The sequence below is a fragment of the Phaenicophaeus curvirostris genome, chromosome 24, assembly GCF_032191515.1.
Source record: "Phaenicophaeus curvirostris isolate KB17595 chromosome 24, BPBGC_Pcur_1.0, whole genome shotgun sequence".
In the NCBI taxonomy this organism is placed as follows: Eukaryota; Metazoa; Chordata; class Aves; order Cuculiformes; family Cuculidae; genus Phaenicophaeus; species Phaenicophaeus curvirostris.
The window spans coordinates 6391293-6412488 of NC_091415.1; the positions used below are offsets into that span (position 1 = coordinate 6391293).

Genomic DNA, 21196 nt, shown 5'->3' on the forward strand with positions numbered 1-21196 from the left:
GTCGGGGAGCTGAAAAATGATTCTCAGATCTTAAGTGCTGCGGTTAAGACCAGGCAGGTGTTTGGGGTTTTTTTGGCAAATGTAGGCTATTATTTCATGGGGTACCCAAGGAAATTTAGAGGACCGTGCTCCTGCTTTCCTGCTGTGGCTATTGATGTGGACTAGGCAATTCCAGCTCCTGTTTATCCTGGAGATGAAGGAGTCAAATCAGATCATAGGGTCTGAACATAGTTAAATATGGCTGTTACTGAAAACTGCTCTATCTCCACATCCTCCTGGGATCTTTTTAACTCTGTCACTCAGAAGTGGAGGTTAAATATAAAATGCCACAGAAGGAATGGGAGCTTGGAGATGGTTCCATTGTGGTTTGGCTTTTAATACTCGAAACCCTTTGCTGAAATACTGGAGAAGGTAGCTTTATGCTCTGGAAACCAAAGGCAACTTGGGAATCCATAAATTGGTATGAATAGATCCTTATGCTGACAGGAACTATTTTCTAGGCAGCTGAAAAGGAGGTAGAGTTTTGTCAAGTGGGAAGGAGTTCAGTACTTAGCAGCAGTGCAATGCGAGGCCTGGTGTTCCCGATTTGTGAAATGCTAAAGGTTTCTTTAGACAAAGATTGACTTAGAGAATGGTGAAGTTTTTTCTCCTTCTACTAGTATTAAGCAACACAGCCCTGGATCTCGCAGGAGGCTTTTCTGCCTCCAGGACACCTCGGCTGGGAAGAGGGGTTGTTGTCACTTTTTCTAAATATTCAGTGTTATGAAGAGATGAGTTGGCTGAAGGCTTTGGAAGAGTTGTTCTGTCCTCCTGTGTGGTTGAGGATGGGAACAAGGAAGAGGAATGTGTTTAAAAGGAGTGCCCCACAGGGTCTCTAGATGGAGGTAGACAAGGACTGAAAGGCTTTTGTATTCTGTTGTATTTTGTGCAAATGCCCCCAACACCAAGACAATGAGGCCAATGTTTTAATAGCTTTGCAGTATGGGAGTTCAAGCTGTGTGTGCTGAATGTTTTGTAAACAAGGAAACTGCTGTTTCTGCTGACTGATCCCTTTTTTTTTTTTCTCCACACAGCGTGAGTGCATCTCAGTCCATGTTGGTCAAGCTGGTGTGCAGATCGGGAATGCTTGCTGGGAGCTCTACTGCCTGGAGCATGGCATCCAGCCCAATGGTACCATGCCAAGCGATAAAGCCATCGGGGGAGGTGACGATTCCTTCAACACATTCTTCAGTGAGACCAGTGCAGGAAAACACGTCCCTCGTGCTGTGTTTGTGGACCTTGAACCAGCAGTCATAGGTAAATACAAGGACCTGTGAAAGGGGTGGTAGCGTGTGCTGGAGGATTTGATTTAACTTGCATGCTTTTTTAGTAAGGGATCCATTTCTTTTATCCTGCAAAATGCTTTGGGGCTTTAAATTTTTGCTGCATAAAGCTTTCCTGAGTCTTCCTAGCAATGGAAGCTGCTTGGCTTTATGTTCATTGGGGCTGGCACATGTGCACTTGGGAGCTCTAAAGAATTTCAATATTGCCTTCTGCCCATCTGGAATTTAATAGATTTCCTGAACATGCCTGTACTTTGCTATGCAAGGAACTTGTTAACCTCTGGAAACAACATGTGTGCAGCAGTCAGTAGGAACGCCTTTAAAAGTTGCTGTATCTATCATTAAGCAGGTTTCTTTTTGTACATTGGAATTATTCCTGTGTTTTCCCCAAACAATCTTCTACTCTTTAGCCTCAATTGTTAGCCTGAATTCAGAAACTCCACATGTGCACTTGAGCTTCCTGCTGCCTTATCTCTGAATAACAATTCACTCTTCTGAAAATCAGTTGTATCCAAGCACTGGCAGCGTATCCAAGCACTGGCAGCGCTGGCTCTTAGTGTGCAGACGTGATCCTGTGTGTTGCCCACTGACCAGTCCCATGTTCTGTGTCATTAGTGCTTCTGCCAGCCCAGTGCGAGTTCCCAGTCTCACCAGACCCTTGGTCCTTGTCATGAACCTTGCTTTTGCTCTCACCGGTGTGTGCGCCTGAATTATTTCTGCTGGGCTTGATTTGCAGCTGTCTTGCCTTGCAAACTGGTTTGGGGCTCTCGCAGAAGGGAGGTCTGTCTGCTCTGCTTGTGCAGTTGCTGTTTATCATTCTGCAGTGCACAGAGTTGGGAAGGGGGATGAGTGGGTAGGCGGAGGCTGTTCCTCTATACCCAGACTGGGGATCTCTTGTACCTTATGTCCATTGTAACACCCCAAACCACTTTGTGGCTGATACAGCAGAACAGACTCTGCAGGAGAGCAAAGGGTTGGCAGGCAGGTCAGGGGCTGGAGTGCGGGACTGATAGCTTTGGAATGGGCCAAAGTACCCCGACAACTTGCTGATATTCCCAGGAGCGTTACACGTCTGGCTTTGTTTTCCTGAGCCCCATGGCTGTTGCTTTCTCTGCTGCACCAGGTGGTGGCTCTCGGCACCCAGGAAAAGCTGAGAAATGAGGTGAGGGCGCAGGTGGCAAAGCTCTTGCCCAACCTCTGGGGATGAGTAGCTGCTGAGTCGTGGGACAGCTGGATAAAGGCAGTGCTCCAGCAGCTGTTAACCGTGCGGTGCATTATAGGGAAATGGGCACAAGGCTGTTTCATAAACACTTGGTAGCAGTAGAAAAGTTAGGCTTTTTGTTAAAGGTTACACGTTCCTTGCTGGGTGCTGCCTTCTTTATTCCTGCCATACCTCTCTGAAAATTATTCTTGTTTCCTCAGCAGGGCTAGTGTGATTCTTGCCATTCCTGCAGCATGGCCCTCTGCACTGTGTTTAGGAAAAAAGGTCTCTTGTGGATACAGCAGCTCTGTCACTGCAATGTTGTGCACCAGGGATTGCTGGAGCTTCTGGATCAGTGGAAACAGCGGGGCTGCTGTACACATAGACCAGCTCTGCGGTGGTGAAATACCATCAAGCTTCGCCCCAAGAAATAAGGCAGTAACATGCCTGGGAACTCAACATAAGCGTCTTTAAAATCTATCCCAGGCACAATTAAAAACATGAAGGATGGCATGTCCAGGGGAACGCCTGGTGTAGCTGTCCCCTAAACTCTGAATTCTTTATTCCGTTGCCCTTTCACAGTCCAGTGACTGAGCCTCTGAACTCTTCAAGTTTTGTTACTTCTTCAGGACCATCCTGACTCATGTTGCCCCTACCAGCTATGCTTATCTTTAGGTTCTATATTTTTCCCTTTTTACCCCTGCTTGCCCTTTAAAACTTGCCGCGGTAATGCAGAAAGCCTTGGAAGTGTGTGTTTTGAATGGTAGACTTCTCCAAATTGTGTTTATTTTGGTGCAGTCTTGGAAATACTTCACAACACTGGATTGCAGGCTGCAGTGGTAGCTGGTTACTCTAAATTGATTCAAATAGTTACTGTATTTATAAATCTTGAATTTACTTATCTTTGTCTTGCTTACTCTTTTTCAGATTAAAAAGGACATGCAAACAGGCAACTTCATCAGTAGTTAATAAAGCTGTCTTTGCTTTCCACCTGATTTTAATTAAAGGAGGATGCAATACTGCATCAGCCTACAACTCAGGAATGGCTTGAGCTAAACCAGAGACAAAGCTATGCTGAGTGTCTTTGTACCTTTGTGGTAGGACAGAACTTTAGCCTGCTAGATAAAGTGCATATCTGATAACTGTTGGAGATCATAACTCTAAAACATTCTTAGTTTAACTGGTGGGGGATGCTCTGTGGTCCTTTGAATGGTTTCTTTAGAACAGAGCCATTCCTGCTGGAGCTTACGGCTCAGTATGAGAATAACTGAATATTTCTACAAGAGCATCTCTGGTTCTTTTTGAACATTCTCTAATGTTGGCAGAAAACACAATTAAGGGAAAGGGGGTGAGTGAGCAGTGCAGGCTGTGACCGCCCACAGCTGCAGGAGCAGTAAGGTGACGTCCTGGAGGGTTTGGAAAATCAGCTGGGAAAGAAGTATTTCAGATGCTGATTGGCAAAGTGGGCCTTCAGTTGTCTTAAACTGTAGAAGACTGGTTCTGCTGCTACAATGCAATTTTAAATTGCTCTGGCAGGTCAAAAAAAATTAAACTTATGTGTAAAATGGGATGGTTTCTTTAGTGACTCTATTTTTCTTAAGTAGTCAGCACTTAGGCTATACTAAGTATTGTCACTTACTGATAGGCAGAAGTCAAGCTGGATTTCTCTAAGCATTTAGGTGCCTTATTCTGGCAACTTGGAAGTTTGAAAAGCCTGGTGTACATAGGAAACTATCTTCCAAATAATACTCATCTTGTCTCCCCAGATGAAGTTAGGAATGGGACCTACAAGCAACTCTTCCATCCTGAACAACTCATCTCTGGTAAAGAAGATGCTGCAAATAACTATGCTCGAGGTCATTACACAGTTGGGAAAGAGATCATTGATCTGGTTCTAGAGCGTATCAGGAAACTGGTAAGACCTTTCTTCACTGAAGGCTCTTAAACATCTTTCTTTATCCTGTTATACAGGGTTTGGAAATTTGGTTATCAAATACATAGCCGTGTAAATTGTGCTTCAGTTATTCACTGGTAGGAGAATCTGTGGACTTAAAATGCATCTGGTTTCATTCTTAGCCAGCTGAGAATGGTTAGATTATTCCTGTTGGATGTGACTTTCAAGTGGCTTAAAATACTTATGAGGCACCCAAAACTGTATAGTTTTTTGCACAATTTCAGAGAGCCAAAGAATTGGGATTTACATAGTTCCTGCTGGAAAAGGATTGGTGTCTGGCTGGGGCTCTTGCAAGGAAGTTTAGATGGGAGTATTTGCTTCTGGGATTTAGACTTTTGCTTGCGTTTTGTGCTGTTATAATTTCTGAATTAATTTTATGATAATAACAGTAGAAAAGGAATGAATCTCAGTAAGTTGGAGGCTTCAGGCTTCCCAGAGTATTGATCATGTGGCAAATTTACCAAGATGTTGGCTTAGAAGGTTGAAATTCCGTTTTTAGGGCTGTGGCTGCTAAGCGTGTACTTTGCCAAATCTGTGTCACAAAGGTGAGGAATTCTCATTGCACAAACAAACCCAGGGCGTACCTCTGGTGCTTTAATGAGGAATGGTAAATGAGTCTTACTGAAAAGTACACCTTTTGCAGATCAGAACCAATATTGTTCTCAACATTTGCCTGCCACTCTCTCAAATTAAAGCTAATTTTGCAGCAGGTTTACTTTGACCTGAAAAATATGGTCATAATTTCTTTTTGCAAGTTGTTGGAAGTCCCAGTCAGTCCTGGGAATCAAGCTGAGTATCACATGGCACTTCTTTCTGAAGACAAGGCAGTCTAGTTCCTTCATCTGAGGATGATCTGAGGAACTGGAATGGCAGCGTAATGCATTTTGATGGCTCATTTCCCCGAGTTAGGTGCTTGTGACTTGTACAGCATTAGAGCAGTAGTTCTGGGGCAGGGGATTGCTCCAGTTTTGTGCAGGTAGAGAATGTCACATTGATATAAGGGATAGATGGGCTGTCGTCCTTTGAATGTTATTGCTTTTCTTGGTCACTGTTGATGGCCTTGGCTGAGAACTGGGGGCAGGGGAAGTCCTGAGTTTGTAATTTGGATCATGAAATCATTAAGGCTGGTGGAAAAGACCTCTAAGCTCATCCAGTCCAAGCCCACTGTACTCACTAAACCATGTTCCAGAGTGCCACGGCCACATGTGTTTTGAACACCTCCAGGGATGGAGATTCCTCCACTGCCCTGGGCAGCTTCTGTGGAGGTGGAGAGGTGACCCTCCAATATGTAGGGGGCTTAAAATCACCATGAACAGGGTTTTTATGGGGCACCTCCTGCATTGTCAGTGGATGGGTTAAATTCAGTATTTCTTTGCTGAAGCTTGAGCAGCAGGCAGAATTAATGGCTGTCCAACTTGAGCTTGCTTTGAGATTCTTAATGTCTACACAGTTGCTTTAACATGGGTATTTTCTCTTTCAGGCTGATCAATGCACTGGCTTGCAGGGTTTCCTGATTTTCCACAGTTTTGGGGGAGGCACTGGCTCAGGTTTTACTTCTCTGCTGATGGAGCGCCTGTCAGTTGACTATGGGAAAAAATCAAAATTGGAATTTGCCGTCTACCCTGCGCCACAGGTCTCAACAGCTGTCGTTGAGCCCTACAACTCCATCCTGACCACCCACACCACTCTGGAGCATTCCAACTGTGCCTTTATGGTTGACAATGAGGCCATCTATGACATTTGCCGTAGGAATTTGGACATTGAACGCCCAACCTACACCAATCTCAATCGCCTTATTGGTCAGATAGTCTCTTCCATTACTGCTTCCCTCAGGTTCGACGGTGCCTTAAACGTGGATCTTAATGAATTTCAAACTAACTTGGTGCCTTATCCACGTATCCACTTCCCGTTGGTAACGTATTCTCCAATTATTTCGGCAGAGAAAGCCTATCATGAGCAGCTCTCTGTGTCTGAGATAACCAATGCGTGCTTTGAGCCCTCCAACCAGATGGTGAAGTGTGACCCTCGCCATGGCAAGTACATGGCCTGCTGTATGCTCTATCGGGGTGACGTTGTCCCCAAGGATGTCAACGCTGCTATTGCTGCTATCAAAACCAAGCGCACGATCCAGTTTGTGGACTGGTGCCCTACTGGTTTTAAGGCAAGTCTCGGTTACATCGTGATTTTTTTTAAGGCTTGTCACTTGTTGTCTTGGTTTATGGCATGATTTATGATGTGTAGTGTCTCACTGAGGTGTTCTGTGGTTTATATTTTGAGAAATGGATACTTGGGTTCTCAGAGCTGTTTTCTTGGGAGTGAGGCATTTTATTCAACTGCTGTTGTTTGCCTTAACTGTAGTTGCTGTCAAACACTGCACAGAAGCTCACGATCTCTTCTGCTTTTCACACAGGTCGGCATCAATTACCAGCCACCAACGGTGGTTCCTGGTGGGGACCTGGCCAAAGTCCAGCGGGCGGTGTGCATGCTGAGCAACACTACGGCCATTGCTGAGGCCTGGGCTCGCCTGGACCACAAGTTTGATCTGATGTACTCCAAACGTGCCTTTGTTCACTGGTATGTTGGAGAGGGGATGGAGGAAGGGGAGTTCTCTGAGGCTCGGGAGGATCTGGCTGCGCTTGAGAAAGATTATGAAGAAGTGGGCACAGACTCGATGGACAGAGAAGATTAAGGTGGAGAATATTAAGTACAATAAAAGAGAATTGCAAGTCTTTGCTGTTTTACTACCTCTTCAGTGGTGGTGTAAATAACGTCAAATAATCAGAATAAACTTCTTTAATCATGACATTTGATAGTGTCCAAACACTGAACTTTTATTACCTATATGCGAGTAGTCAGTAGTCCAGGAGATAGAGAGGAGAAAGACAGCTGAATAAAATCATGATATAGTTAGATGAGTTCTTGTCCTCAAGGCATTGCTACTTGAAGGGATAATAATGCATTTTTTTCCCCAGAATACAAGACCAGAATGTGTTTGAGCTTTTGCTGGAAGATTATTTACCTCCCTTTTTTTTTTCAAGGCTCTAAAGCTGGTGTCACAAGGTGCAACAGGAACCAACCTTGTAATGCCTTTCAGAAGAGATGCAGCACCTCAAAACCAAAGGCTGTTTGAGTTGAGCTTTCTTGTATATGTAGACTTAGCATGGGCCAGTAACTTAGAGCTGTAGCAGCCTGGAAGGGGAAGGGGTGTCCAGCTTTCTGCTCAGCCATAGCACAAGGAACTATCCTCCTACCAAAGGAACTGCAGTCCCTCTGCCCGTGTTCTCTGCAATCAGCCTTTGCCTGAAGCTGGCTGGAGCAAAATCTCTGGGTTAACTGGCCAGGGCTAAACACTAGTTATCTCTAAAACTGATTCTTTTGCAGAAGTAATTAGTCCCTGAGTTCAGATTTGCAAATTACCATCCTTCTGAGTAAGCTGATGTAGTGGGAGAGGATTTGGCTAATCAGGTTAACTTCAGCCTCTGGCTGAAACCTTCCGTGTGGTCTGAGTAGGGGCTAGGTGACCACAAACCAAATAACCCGGCCATTTCTAACTCTGTCTTGGAGCTGGAGGCCTCAGGAATCTCTCTCACAGAAGCAGCAAAGGTGGAATAGTCGTGTTAAGATGACAATTGAACTGAATGTGATGTGATTACCAAAGTAACTCCAAGACTGGATTTGAGCTGAAGAATTCCTCTCTGTCCTGTTTCAATCTTATATATATTACTTTCTGATGTAACAGCGGAGTGTGATTCAGGCCAAGCCTTGAAACCTGCGTTAGCTGGTGCGCATACCTGCCTAGCAGGAGTCTTCACTGAAGTATGAAAAACACCGTAACTTCCTCCTATATGGATCCCACGGTAGGCAGGTAATGCTGCTGTGTTTGATATTAGCTCATAAAACAAGACTCTTACCCTGACCTCAGTGTCAACTGACTGGTTGCTTGTTCTACTAGACGAGGGTATCTGGTTTATGTAGAGATCGGGCTGCCATTTGGAGGCCTCACCGAACAGCTTGGCCTGCGAGAGCTGACTGGTAATTCACTTAGCCTGGAAACCTGGTGTCCTGAATTCCTGGGTCTGTGATCTTGCAGCCATTGGCTTGGGTCAGTGATCCGAAATGGATCTTAACGTATTGGAGGTGAATGTTACCAGTCTTATGTAGGTGTGGAGAAGAAACTTCAAGATGTGAACCTAGAGGGGCACCTTGGGCTGTTTTGCAGCCGTGATCTTGTGCAGAATGTCCCAGTGCTCTGTGACTTGGACCTGCTACTCAGCACAGCTGAGCATGCCTGGAGTTCCAGTGAGTTTCATTAGCTTTGCTTTTGTGTTCCAGGGCGAATGTAAGTGTAGAGAACTTCAAGTCCTCTTGGCTAATTTGTTTTTCACTGGGTAGTGAAGCACAAAGCACCAGGCGTAACCCCAGTCACGTTCACTGCCAGTCGGATCGGCTTCAATTCAGTGCCTGCACTCAGGTTTTTAATGCCCACGAAATGAATATGTGAAGGGTTGTTCCATGTCTTGCAGGTGTCCAGATCTTCAGTGTGAAATCTTGAGTGGGTAGCAGATAGTGAAGAACAGTGTGGCTGCAAGTGACAGCACCGTCATTTCCTTTAGAAGCTGAGTGTTGAGGGTTGTGTAGGAGTGGACTTCTGGCCCTCAGCGTGATCTCTTAGCAGTGATGTGGCTCTTCTATCTAGGATTCCTCATTTCATTATTTGCAATGGCACACTCAGTTTCTGGCCAGTGCAGTTTTTTTTACTGTACATGTGGATTACCCTCATTTAGAACGCTGCTTATGTGTTGGGAATGGGTTTGCAGTACATCAAAATATTTTATCTGGGTGTGTATGGTGATGAGTCTGTGCAGGACACAGCACTCCAGCTCCCATAAAAGGCTTGTACATATTGAATGCTGAGCTCTTTGAAAAGCCTGGACTGACTGAGGAATGTCATTCGATGTAAGCATTAGATTTGAGATGCATTATGCCTTTAAAGATTAAAACAACATGTAATGCTACTTTGCAGAGATGGTGAGCTAAAACAGGACAGGCTGGTGGAAGGCTTGATGAGAGACACTGTCACTTGTTAGCTGGGGGGATGGTCCTGAAAATATGTTAGTTATACATTCTCGGCCTACATTGTACTCAGATTTTCATTGTGTTAGTATGCAGAAACACAGTAGCTGGTGGGCAGCTCTCTCTCAGTGTAGGCACCTGCATAGTGAGCTAAGATAAGATAATGTTTTTCTCAGGTAAAAAGCCAAGATAATTAAAGCAGGAAAATCCTGCTAAAACTGCTCTTGCTTCAGCTAGCATCAGAAATCCTTAAACACGCTGTAATTACTGACTGTATGGTGACATGAACGAGTGGGCGGTTCATCTTTCCTGTCATGTAGAGGAGATCCTATACTGAATTAAAATTTGAGTGTAAGAGTGAATACCTGAAACTTGCAGGGGTTAAGATTAGCTGACACTTACTCGCTTTCTGTGCACTCTGAAAGCCCCCCTTCAATTCTAAACTTTAAATGCGTGGTTTCTTTGGTGAAAAATCCCAACGCTTCTGCTTTGAAAAGTCAGGTGCCCGCCTGCACTGCAGGCATTATGGAGTGGTCACTAAATATATCTTTACCTGTGTGGTGACACAGCTTTCTCCAGTGTTGAGATTGCCAGTGAATTGCTATCACCTGATATGGAATCTGAGTCATTCAAGTGGAGGAGGAAGTGAGCTGAGCCCGTGGCGGGCTGCTCTGAACTTTGTTGTAAATTGTGGCTCTTATCTGCAAGATCTGTTCTGGTTCCCTTCCAGGGGAAGGCAGTACAGCAGAGCCTGATTTCCACCCACTCTGCCCTCTGAATAAGCAGTAGGAATACCTTTTAATGTGTTAATGCCTATATTATATATTATTTACATTTCTAATTTCTGTAGTAAGCATGACACAGTAATTGTTTGATAATCTCAGGTTAGCTTTATGGACAGTGTAGGAAATGTGTGTACAGCTGCACATGCTGCTGTCTTGCTCCAGAGCAGGTTTTCCTCAAATAAAATTCAGGAAGGGCTTCTGTGCCTCGGATACCTCAGCCCACCCTGTCAGATAGCAGCTTCGTGCTGAAAAGTGTCAGTCAGCCTGTTGGGGAGAGCACAGCTCTTCAGAGTAAGAACTGGTTGGTAAGTGAGATACTAACTGAAAGTGAATAGATAAAGAAACAACAGGGTGACTCCATTATTCTGATGAAAAAGTAGAGGTAGGATTGCAAATTATTCTGCTCTTGACTCTTTGAGGAAATAAGAAGCCATTACCTGAAAGAAAATGGGTCACATGACTTGGTATGAAAGATTGCCTGGCTTTACAGTCTGCCTTTCTCCACAGTGTAACAATGAGGAGTTGGAGAATGATGTCTCAGGGGCAGTTTAGAGTGATTTCTTGTGAGAATTTTTAGGAACCAGTAGGAAAGAGCAGTGCCTTGTCATTACTTTGTCAATACGCTGCTGTAAATGCGTACGTTAGGTTGCCTCTCCCAAGCCTTCAGTCTTGCCAGCCCCTCTGCCATACTGCATCGGCTCTGGCAAGTGCTCCAAGATGAGGAAGGCGTCATTCCGTGCTTTTCAGTCAGATCTGCAGCAGCTGGAGATGTTGACATCTGAAATACAACGTGCTAATGCACTACTGTGTGCTGCTCCCTTCTGAGTTTTTCTTTAAAGGCCTGTATTTCTACCAAATAAAACTTTGTTTGCCTTTGCACAAGGTCAAGCTTTTCCTCTGTGTAGGAGATGCTTCACAGAGCAAAACTGCAGCTGTGGTTATTTACAGAGAGGAGTTATCTTACTGTAATCATGTGGTGCTTCCTCTTTCCTTGCTGAGGTTTTGTAGCATCCCAAGATCCAAATGGTTTTGCAGATTTTTTCAGTCAGTGGGTTTGTAGCTTTATATTTATTTTACAAGCCTTAAAATTTGGGAAGAAAATTCAATGAGGGTACTAAATCACAGAATCATGGGATGGTTTGGGTCAGAAGGGACCTCAAAGCCCATCCAGTTCCACCCACACAACAGAAGCATAATTGAGGCTCCTGTTAGGAATAAGATGCTGAATTAGGCAAATTCTGATCTCACTAGTTCTTGCATCACATTTATAAGGAATTGCTTGAAAAGGAAAGATTTTTTTTTTTATTTGAACTCTGAAAACAGGGTCTGGGCTTACGCACAAATTCAGCAGTAAAGAATGAGGAATAACTTTTGATTGTTTTGCAGAGCTCCACTGCAAGGGCTGCAGGTGTTTTTGAGGCGATAATGATTAATCCCATCTTCCATCCTTGGTCTGAACTAGAGGGAGGACAAACTGGGTAACTTCCAAACTGTGCAAAGACTTTGATCTACAGATTTCTTCTAGAAGAAAGGATTAAAGGTTTGCCATCTCAGCTGGCTGGTAATGGAGAGAAGGAACGAGGGGCTGATGAAGTGGGAGAAACTACATTGATCTGAAGGTGTTGTAGGTGCTGGCTGACAAGAGGCTGAGAAATACCAGGAGGCTGCTTAAACCAGACAAGAGTAAAGTGAGCGGAGTCGGTGAAGATCCCATCTCTTAATTTTTCTGATGCTGGGTGCCTGTCCTGCCAAACTTTTTTAAAGGTGTCCTTAGTTCTTGTGATACTGTCCTGTTTTCTCAGTGATTTGTAACACTCTGATCATTCTTCTGTTCAATTCTCTGCAGCAGGTCCTGGTTTCCCTGGTCTGTGTCAAGAGATGGGAGTGCTTGGGCATGAGAGGTTAAATTATTTTCAAATGCTTACTATGATAGGTGTGAATGCAGATCGTAAGTGTCTGGAAAACATTCCAGGAACATTCAGAAAACACTTCAGTACATGCAAAATATGTAGGAGGCCTTGTGAAGTTGTAAGTTACTTTCTAAGAAAGAATGTACGTCTCAGTCCTGTTACAGCGAAAGACTCCAGCCCTCTTCGTGAGCTCAGTTCTGCTTTAAGGTCTCTTCTGGGCTTCCTGTGTGATACTGTAAAGGTCTGTGTGTGAACAGTCCCTCAATTTTGGCCCAATGTTTCAACACTGTCAACTGCAAAATTGTGCAGTTTTTGAGTCTGAGGGAAGAAAAACAAGGATTTAAGCCTTTAAGGGTTTCAAAAAGTGGGGAGGGAGTCCTGATTGGGGCAGGAATATTTAAGTGCGCTTGATAAGTTTGGGAGTAGAGATCAGGTGGTCATGAGGATGTTGTAAAATGGTCTTGAAGGGTTTTTTTAAGCTTGAGTTTGTCCATATTGATGCAAACACAGCTCCAGAAAGGCTGACCCAAGTGTGTTGCATTGGCACTGGTTCAGCATCGCTCTGGCTGCAGCTTTGTTGCCTTCTGGAGGCGATGGGTGATGTGGAACTGCTGTTACACTGTGGTGAGGGCCGCTTTACGACACTTCCTAAAGAGCTGCAGTTCTATCTCTACATACATGTTCTGGGAATGAAATGGTGAGGGGCTACTGCAGGTCCTGTGTCGTGCTACAAAAACATCGGTCAGCTCTGCGCCTCAGGCAACTCATTGAGCAGAGGTCAGGGAGGGAGATGCTGAGGCAGTTCACACCTCTCCCAAACTGCACCTTCTGTTTGGTGGGTAAGATGAGTTTTTCAGAACATTATCCCTGAAGATGAGTTACCTGCATTCTGAGCTGGGTGCACTGCGATTCTTTTGCAGTATTGAGGGGATTAGGGGAAAGAAGAGAACAGGAGCAGGAGGATTTTCCTGTCCATTCTCCATTGTCAAGTCAGAATTAAGTGCATTTCTGAATGCCTAAGGAGCCAAGTCTAGAACCGGGTATTTAACTTCTAGAGACTTCAGTTGGGACAAACAAATCTCTGTCCCAAATGGCTCAACCTTTGAGACTCTGTTCTTACCAGGCACTTGTAACCTGTCGCGTCTCTACTGTCAGTGTTCAAGTTCCTTTTTTGGAAACGGCAGCTGCACGTAGCTTGTTGTGGTGCTGCCAATCAGCGATGAATTCCAAGCAGTCTTCAAGAAGGCTGTCAAGACCTCAAGGATCTCCATGTTACTTTTTCTATTGTCAGAACTCTGTGGCTGCAACTGTCAAATACATTTCGTAGTCTTACATCATTGCTGCTTGCAGAAGCTCCTTTTCAGCCGGTTGTAGTGAGAGTAGAGGTCTCTGTGGCTTTTCAGTTATTTCCAAATCCAGCGTGCAGAACCTGCCTTGGGTGAGCGCTGTTGGCATGCGTGGTTTCAAAGAGATGCTAATGTTGCATTTTGAGCCTGGTGTTGCTTCCCAGCAGTTCTGGAGTTGATCTTGTGCAATTCTGCACGAGTTGTCAAAGCTGTGTTGTGTGCAGTTACTTTCAGTTTGATGTTGTAGCCGCTGTTTAACCAGCTTAACTGCTGGCTGTCGCTACCTCAGTGCTCTCAAACATCTCACCCATGTGATCGTGTGCGTGCTCCGGCAACAAGTTTTGTGTTAAGCTGGCAAGAAAATGTATCTCTTGTCAGAGGAAGAAGGATATGGTTTTCTTCTGCCGTCAAAGAATCGTAGAATCACCAGATTGGAAAAGACCCACTGGATCATAGAGTCCAACCATTCCTATCAAACACTAAACCATGTCCCTCAGTGCCTCATCCACCCATCCTTTGAACACCTCTAGGGAAGGTGACTCAACACCCTCCCTGGGCAGCCTCTGCCAGTGCCCAACCACCCTTTCCGTCATAATTTTTTTCCTAATGTTCAGCCTGAACCTCCCCTGGTGGAGCTTGAGGCCATTCCCTCTCGTCCTGTCCCCTGTCACCTGGGAGAAGAGCCCAGCTCCCTCCTCTCCACAACCTCCTTTCAGGTAGCTGGAGAGAGCAATAAGGTCTCCCCTCAGCCTCCTTTTCTCCAGGCTAAACACCCCCAGCTCTCTCAGCCGTTCCTCATAAGGCCTGTTCTCCAGCCCCCTCACCAGCTTTGTTGCTCTTCTCTGGACTCGCTCCAGAGCCTCAACATCCTTCTTGTAGTGAGGGGCCCAGAACTGAACACAGGATTCGAGGTTTGGTCTCACCAGTGCCGAGTCCAGAGGGAGAAGAACCTCCCTGGACTTGCTGGTCATGCCATTTCTGATCCAAGCCAAGATGCCATTGGCCTTCTTGGCCACCTGGGCCACTGCTGGCTCATGTTCAACCAACATTCCTCCAGGCAGTTTCCGGCCAGGCTTCCCCTAGTCTGGAGCTGCTCAGGGTTGTTGTGCCCCAAGTGCAGGACCCGGCATTTGGCCTTGTTAAACCTCATCCCGTTGGTCTCAGCCCATGGATCCAGCCTGTTCAGATCCCTTTGGAGCCTCCCGACCCTCCAGCAGATCCAGCTTCCACCCAGCTCAGTGTCGTCCGCAAACTTGCTAAGGGTGCACTCGCTGCCTTCATCCAGGTCATTGATAAAGACATTGAACAGGGCTGGACCCAGCCCTGAGCCCGGGGAACCCCACTTGTCACTGGCCTCCAGCTGGAGTTAACTCCATTTCCCACCACGCTCTGGGCCTGGCCAGCCAGAGATGGTGCTCGGTCATGAACCGCGATGGCTCGGCGCAGGATCAGCCGGGTGCCGGGGTGCTGGGTCAGGGAGACCTGTGGTCCTGCTGCTGTGGAGCCACAGGCTCAGTTCCCCTGCTGAGACAAAATGCTTTCTGCCTTTGTTGTTCAGAAGTTCTCTGGAGCGTTTGCAGAAAGCAAAAGCACGTGTATGGATGCATGGAAGCGTCCCGGGCACGTCTCGCAGCACATTATAGCACAGTTTCTGCCATTGTCCGCAAGTGCTTTTGAAAATGGTGTTAATGTCTTGCAGTAAGCACATATGGCACCCAGAAATGGAGAGTTTCCTTTGCTGTGACTTCCCTCATAATTCAGGCAACAGTTACTGGCAGTTGTATGCGCCGTTTCTTCTGTTCCTTGTTTTAGTTTTTGCTGTGTTTAGTGTTTATCTTCCTCTCTCTGTTTTCAAATTCTGGCTCGTTCTTTACTTGCTCACTGCTGTTGCAGATACCAACAGCGTGTTGAAGCTCCAGCTTTGTGTCTCGCAGCATATGTGCGCTGGCTTCATTATCTTTGCTGCCTACACGTATTTAGTGTCTAGTGAGTGTATCTGCATGCGTTAGATTTGCCTGATGAGGCTGAGTGGGGCAGTTTGGCTGCTTGTTGATGTAAACCTTGTTTACTTTTGATTAGGTGTATGAAATCCTCATATGTGGGTATTGCAGACGTTGCTCTGAAGCACATACACCCATATTTTCCTAATTGCAGGTGCTGGCAGATTAAGAGCAATCCTTACTGTTGTACCTGTGGTCACTAGGCTTTTCTTGTTCAGTCCCATACTCACTTGTGGAAGATGCCCTAAGTTCTGTTGGAGATTTTGAAATTTTGCATCATCTTCATCAGACGCGTGTGGTTCCTTTGCAAAAATCCCTTGGAACTTGGTACATTCTGAGGGCCTGGTTTCTGTTTATTTTCCTAGTTTTTTGATTGTACAGCTCCTGTGTTTTTCCCATTGCTAGTTTTTTCATCAATCTTTTCTCCTTTGAACACCTCCTGGCTCCCCAGCTGGTTTTAAACCTTTGTGCCATCTACCAGACTCTGTACAGTCTGCCTTGCTGTACGGTTTATATGTTTTTTTACCCTTTTGCTTTGCTAACATGGTCACCTTTATCAGCATGATCTGATGTTTTCTCTGCCTTAATTCATATAGCTCTCTCACGTTCTTCAGTGTCCCTGAGCAATCCACAACCAGTTCTGCGTGCTTAAATCCCTCCTAGAAGTGGTTTCTCCGTGGCTTTTCGTTAGGGAACGATACTGGTTTAAAAGCCGAACTTTTTCTTGGGTTCTGTCTCCTCGTCTGTCCAGCCTTGGACCGCAAATTCTTAGTACACTTTGAGTGACTCCCAAAGGCTTTTAGATGATTTTTTCGCATGAAACCTGGGTAGTAGCTTGTTGGGATTCGTGTGGGATCTGCATGTTTGACCCGGGCATGTAAATCCATCCTGAGCCTGGGCATGAGGATCCCCTCAATCCTACGCTGTTGCACAAACTCATTAAGTCTCTCTATCGCCTCTTTACTCATCGGGTGTCTAAAAGCAAGCGAATCCTGGGGCAGATGTCTGGGTAATCAAGGATTTTGACTGTAGCAGAGGCAGGAAGCTTTGCCTAGGAACAAGACTTGTTAATTAAACACTTTCTGCAGCGCCAGTTTCCCTCCTCATCTGTGGAGAGGGCAGGGGTTTATCCGTGGCGGTGGGTGCGCCACCGCTCCGCGAGCCTGGCACCAGGCACGGTCCTCTGAGGTTTGTTCAGTGCTGCTTCTGCTCACCCTGTGCAGAAACCGCAGCTGAGCTCAGCCGCTTCGGGGGAACCACAGCGATGGTGCTTTCTGTTTCACTGCAGCCAAGGGGTTAGGGTGGAGAAGCTGCATTTTCACTTCTCAAATAGGTTTTTCTAAGGAAAAAGTGATAGGCGTTAGTTTTATGCATCCTGACAAGTAAGATTTCCCAAGCTGCTCTGCGTTGCCGGGGCTTTGTAGAGGGATTCACTTTCCCAGGCATCGAGGTCTGAAGCTGAACAAGTCGCTCAGGGTGCCCTGTATGGTCATTGGAGAGGAGTGAGGGGCTTTTGGTGGCTCTGACCCATTCCAGGCACCAGCTTTAATGTTGGGAACCTTCAAGCCTCACCAGCTGTCGGAGTGCTCCATGGATGATGATGGTCCCTTCTCAGCCTCCACCCTCAACTGGAGAGTGGTGGGAAATGGAGATAACTCCAGCTGGAGGCCAGTGACAAGTGGTGTCCCCAGGGCTCAGTGAGGGGTCCAGCCCTGTTCAATGTCTTTATCAATGACCTGGATGAAGGCATCGAGGGCACCCTTAGCAATCAAATCCTGTGTTCAGTTCTGGGCCCCTCACCACAAGAAGGATGTTGAGGCTCTGGAGTGAGTCCAGAGAAGAGCAATGAAGCTGGGGAAGGGGCTGGAGAATAAGAGGAGCAGCTGAGAGAGCTGGGGGTGTTCAGCCTGGAGAAGAGGAGGCTGAGGGGAGACCTCATTGCTCTCTCCAACTCCCTGAAAGGAGGTTGTTGAGAGGGGGGAGCTGGGCTCTTCTCCCAAGGGACAGGGGACAGGACGAGAGGGAATGGCCTCAAGCTCCACCAGGGGAGGTTCAAGCTGGACATTAGGAAAAAATATTTCACAGAAAGGGTCATTGGTCCCTGGCAGAGGCTGCCCAGGGAGGGGGTTGAGTCCCCTTCCCTGGAGTGGTTTAAAATATGGCTGGACAAAGTGCTGAGGGACATGGTTTAGTGATTGATGGGAATGGTTGGACTCGATGATCCAGTGGGTCCTTTCCAACCTTGTGATTCTGTGACTCTATGAATCCCACCCTCTGCACGTCCTGCCTGGGAGCAGGTTGTGCCCACGCTGCTCCCATTTGTCATTAGCGCACCAAAGAGCAACGAGGTTCAATGCTAATTTGTTGAGTGTGAGTCAGCAGCTACCTGAGAGTGGATGAGGTGTGTGAAACAGCACCTCGGCTCTGCCATCCCAGCGCTTCCTACGGCTGTGGTTTGCTTATCCTGGTTCTTACGGCAGTCTGGCCAAGGATTTGGAGCAAGACTTTACTCAGCCTTTAATAGGAGCTAATGATAGGGCATGGGACCTGAAGAATTTTGTTAACAGAAGTAATGCTGAAGGCACTACACAACAGCGGCGGACTTTCCATATTTGAGCAGAGGTATTTTAGCCCTCCACATGCTGACCAGCTGCTTCTACCTGGCTATTGACACAGTCCCACCAGGAGCTGCTTGCAGCTGTGGGATTTCTGTCTGGGGCCAGCTCACTTCTAGCCCACAAGCGAGGCTCAGATTTCCTGCCTGCCCCTTCAGCGCGGCCCCTCCGCATGGTTTCCTGTAGCTGACATCTTCAGCCTGCAGTCTGGAGCTTTAAGAGCTGCTGGTGCTTGTTCGGCCTCCCCAGAGTGTAGAAGGCATCAGAGACACAAAGCAGGCGTGGAGCGGGGCCTGGCGTGGCGTGCGGCTTCTGGAAGAAAGGCGAAGGAATACCAGGGGTTCTGTGCATCGAAACCAATGTTTCTCTTGTAGCCAAAGCTGCCAACCAAGCACACGATTCTCCATCTTAAGAACGCTTCTGCTGAGACTCAATTAGCCAGGACACAACACGAGACAAACAGTCTGGGCGGGTACCCAGCACCAAAGCGAGACTCTGTAAGGATGTCTGTGAGCTGGAAGCTATGCTTATGAAACGTCCACAGCCTGGTATATCCAGAATACTCTGTATTTCTAACCAGGATCCTGAGACTGCCGCAGCTCTGCTCCAATAGTCCTTTTTTCTTGAGGACTGGCGTGCGTCAGCATCTCTGGGAGCAGCTGGCTTTCTGGAAAACATAAACCCCTTTTCTAAGCTTGATGAAGAAACTCAAACTGCTTTGCAGGTTTGTACAGGCTGCCAGTTTGCCCAGGAAAACTGGTTTGGTTTGATCTGTCATAGATTCTGCCTACTACACCTGTTTGTTCCCAGGACCTATTCTGTTAAAGAGCTGAGAGGCTCAGCATATTTCCCTCCCTGCCCTGCACTGTGATCATCTGAACACAGTGCTTTAATTAGGCCAAACGCTCTGATGAAACGAGTGCTTCGACTTCCACCAAGTTTCACTTATCTATGACTTGTAAAAAACCTGACAGCGAACTCAGTCTGTGGCGCTGACTGTCCCTGGGCACGGCGCTCTACAGCCTGGACTTCTGGGGCCAGGACCCGCTCCAGCTCGCTTCTAGGTAATTCTGGAGTGAAGCTTATCCAATATTAAGCATCTTTTCTTCAGTATTGCTAATTGCAGAGCCTCTGGGAGAGCTTGAGTTGGCTTTTTCAGCGTCTGAAGTGCAGATGTCTTCTGTGTGCTTGGAGGCCCAGGGTATGGACTTGCCTAAAGCTCGTCCTGGTGTTCCCGTTGTCCCAGGCTGGGAATGCGGTGGGTGCAATAAAAGCTCTTGCTGTGACACAATTAAACTGAACAGGCTCCAGGCTGCTGAGATGGAAGGTGTCCTCTCCCCACTGAGGCCCTGCTCCTCACCAGCACCTCCCCTTTGTGACTGCCCCTTGATAGCACTGGAACGAACAGCTCTGCAGTGCCTGGGAATAGATGGGATGGGATTCAAAGCTACCAAGCATCAATCTGAATTAATGCTGACTTAACCAGAATTACTCTGTTTGAACTGGTACCCAGCCTTTGTCTGAAAAGGAAAGGTGATCTGGGATAGCGTGGGGCATGTACAGAAGAAAGGAAAGATCCTTGTAAACACAAGTCACTCTTGGCTTTCTGAACAGGGTGCTCCAGACAGGTGATGGGGGAAGCTTGTGGTGGTAGGAAAGTTCACAGGATGCTTCTCATCCAGGAAATCATGAACGAGGAATAGCTGAATATCCCTAGAGGTCGATGGGACTTCCCAGAAACAAATAGTATGTAAAGAAAGCTGTGCTGAAACAGAACATAAAGGGACACTGGGATGTGAAGGATTTTTGGATGGGCGCTCTCTTCAGAGCTCCAGCTGGGCACAGGACCGGGCACAACTGAGGGTGGAGAACCTGCCAAGGAGAAATCCCTGACCTAGTGGAGGGTACTCGGCTTCAGCCAGGAGCCTTGATGCTCCTCACCTTGGGCCAACCTGATCCCTTACTTCTTGGTTTCTCTGCTAGGTCCCTGCCCGGACAGCAGTTGTTCTGTCTCGGGTATAAAACTGAACTGCAGCCAATGGGCGAGTTCTGCTCGCTGGAACGCAAACCCAGGCTTGAAGAAAGCCTGTCTAATAAAGGTTTAATTAATGAGAGCCAACTGAACCATGAAGAAGGAATGTCTGCATTCTCATTCCAGCTGAGTGAAATCTGCTTTCCTTTCTGCAGTTTGTGCTTTTATAATTCTTGGGGAATTCATCCCAGAATCCAGAGCCATTGATTTCTAAGCCAGGCAGTGCTGTGCCGTGTTAATCCCCTCAGACAACCAACACTGCAGATGTCGCAGCAGAAGGAGGATTCGGGAGGAAACAGCATGCAAGAGTACACATCTGTGTTGATGAAGCATTTACGTTACTTGTCTTTCCACCTTCCTACCAGCTAAGATGCCCGATGGGGTATACGGACCCTCCAGGGCTTTCTGCTTATGTTAAATCTCCATCCTATCCAGACCTGAGCCACCCTGCCTTCCCTTCAAGGCACCTGCTTTTTATCCTCGGGTCATCTCTTCATCTCCCTGCTTTGCTCATCTTTAGATCTTTGTAGCAAGTGCTTTTTCTCCTCCATCATAATTTCCCAGGAAAAGAACCTGTGTCTGGAGTGGTTTTCCATCAGGGCCCCCCAGGAGGCCCTTGTGACTGCGTCAGCAGAACTGGTCCTGCTAAACACCGTCCTTCCCTCCTGACAGAGCAGGCCTTCAGGGGGTCATTACTAAAAAGACTATTTACCATATACACCAGGAACCACTGGTGTTTAAGCATCCTTGAAGCAACTCTCTGACTCAAAGTCATGCAAGTAGTGTTGCTGGAAGTGTTCTCTCTGCCAGACACCCTTGGGTTTTGGATGTCATGCAGAGCAGCTGTTGGAAGGTGATTTACAGCTTAGTTTTCTCTCCCAACTGTGGTATTGAGTGATTTGTTCTGGAGGTTCCCTGGATGTAAAATGAAAATATAAACAAGGTGCGTTTTACATTT

General features: G+C 46.6%; 1 protein-coding gene across 1 annotated transcript; it reads left to right on the plus strand.

Annotated features, from left to right (window-relative positions):
* The first annotated feature begins 1038 nt into the window (after positions 1 to 1038).
* Positions 1039 to 7329, plus strand: LOC138730538 (tubulin alpha-1 chain-like). Its single transcript, XM_069875821.1, has 4 exons — positions 1039 to 1296; positions 4290 to 4438; positions 5958 to 6638; positions 6888 to 7329. Exons 1-4 carry the CDS (start codon positions 1176 to 1178, stop codon positions 7164 to 7166), a joined length of 1230 nt encoding a protein of 409 aa, XP_069731922.1. The 5' UTR covers positions 1039 to 1175; the 3' UTR covers positions 7167 to 7329.
* The last annotated feature ends 13867 nt before the right edge of the window (positions 7330 to 21196 follow it).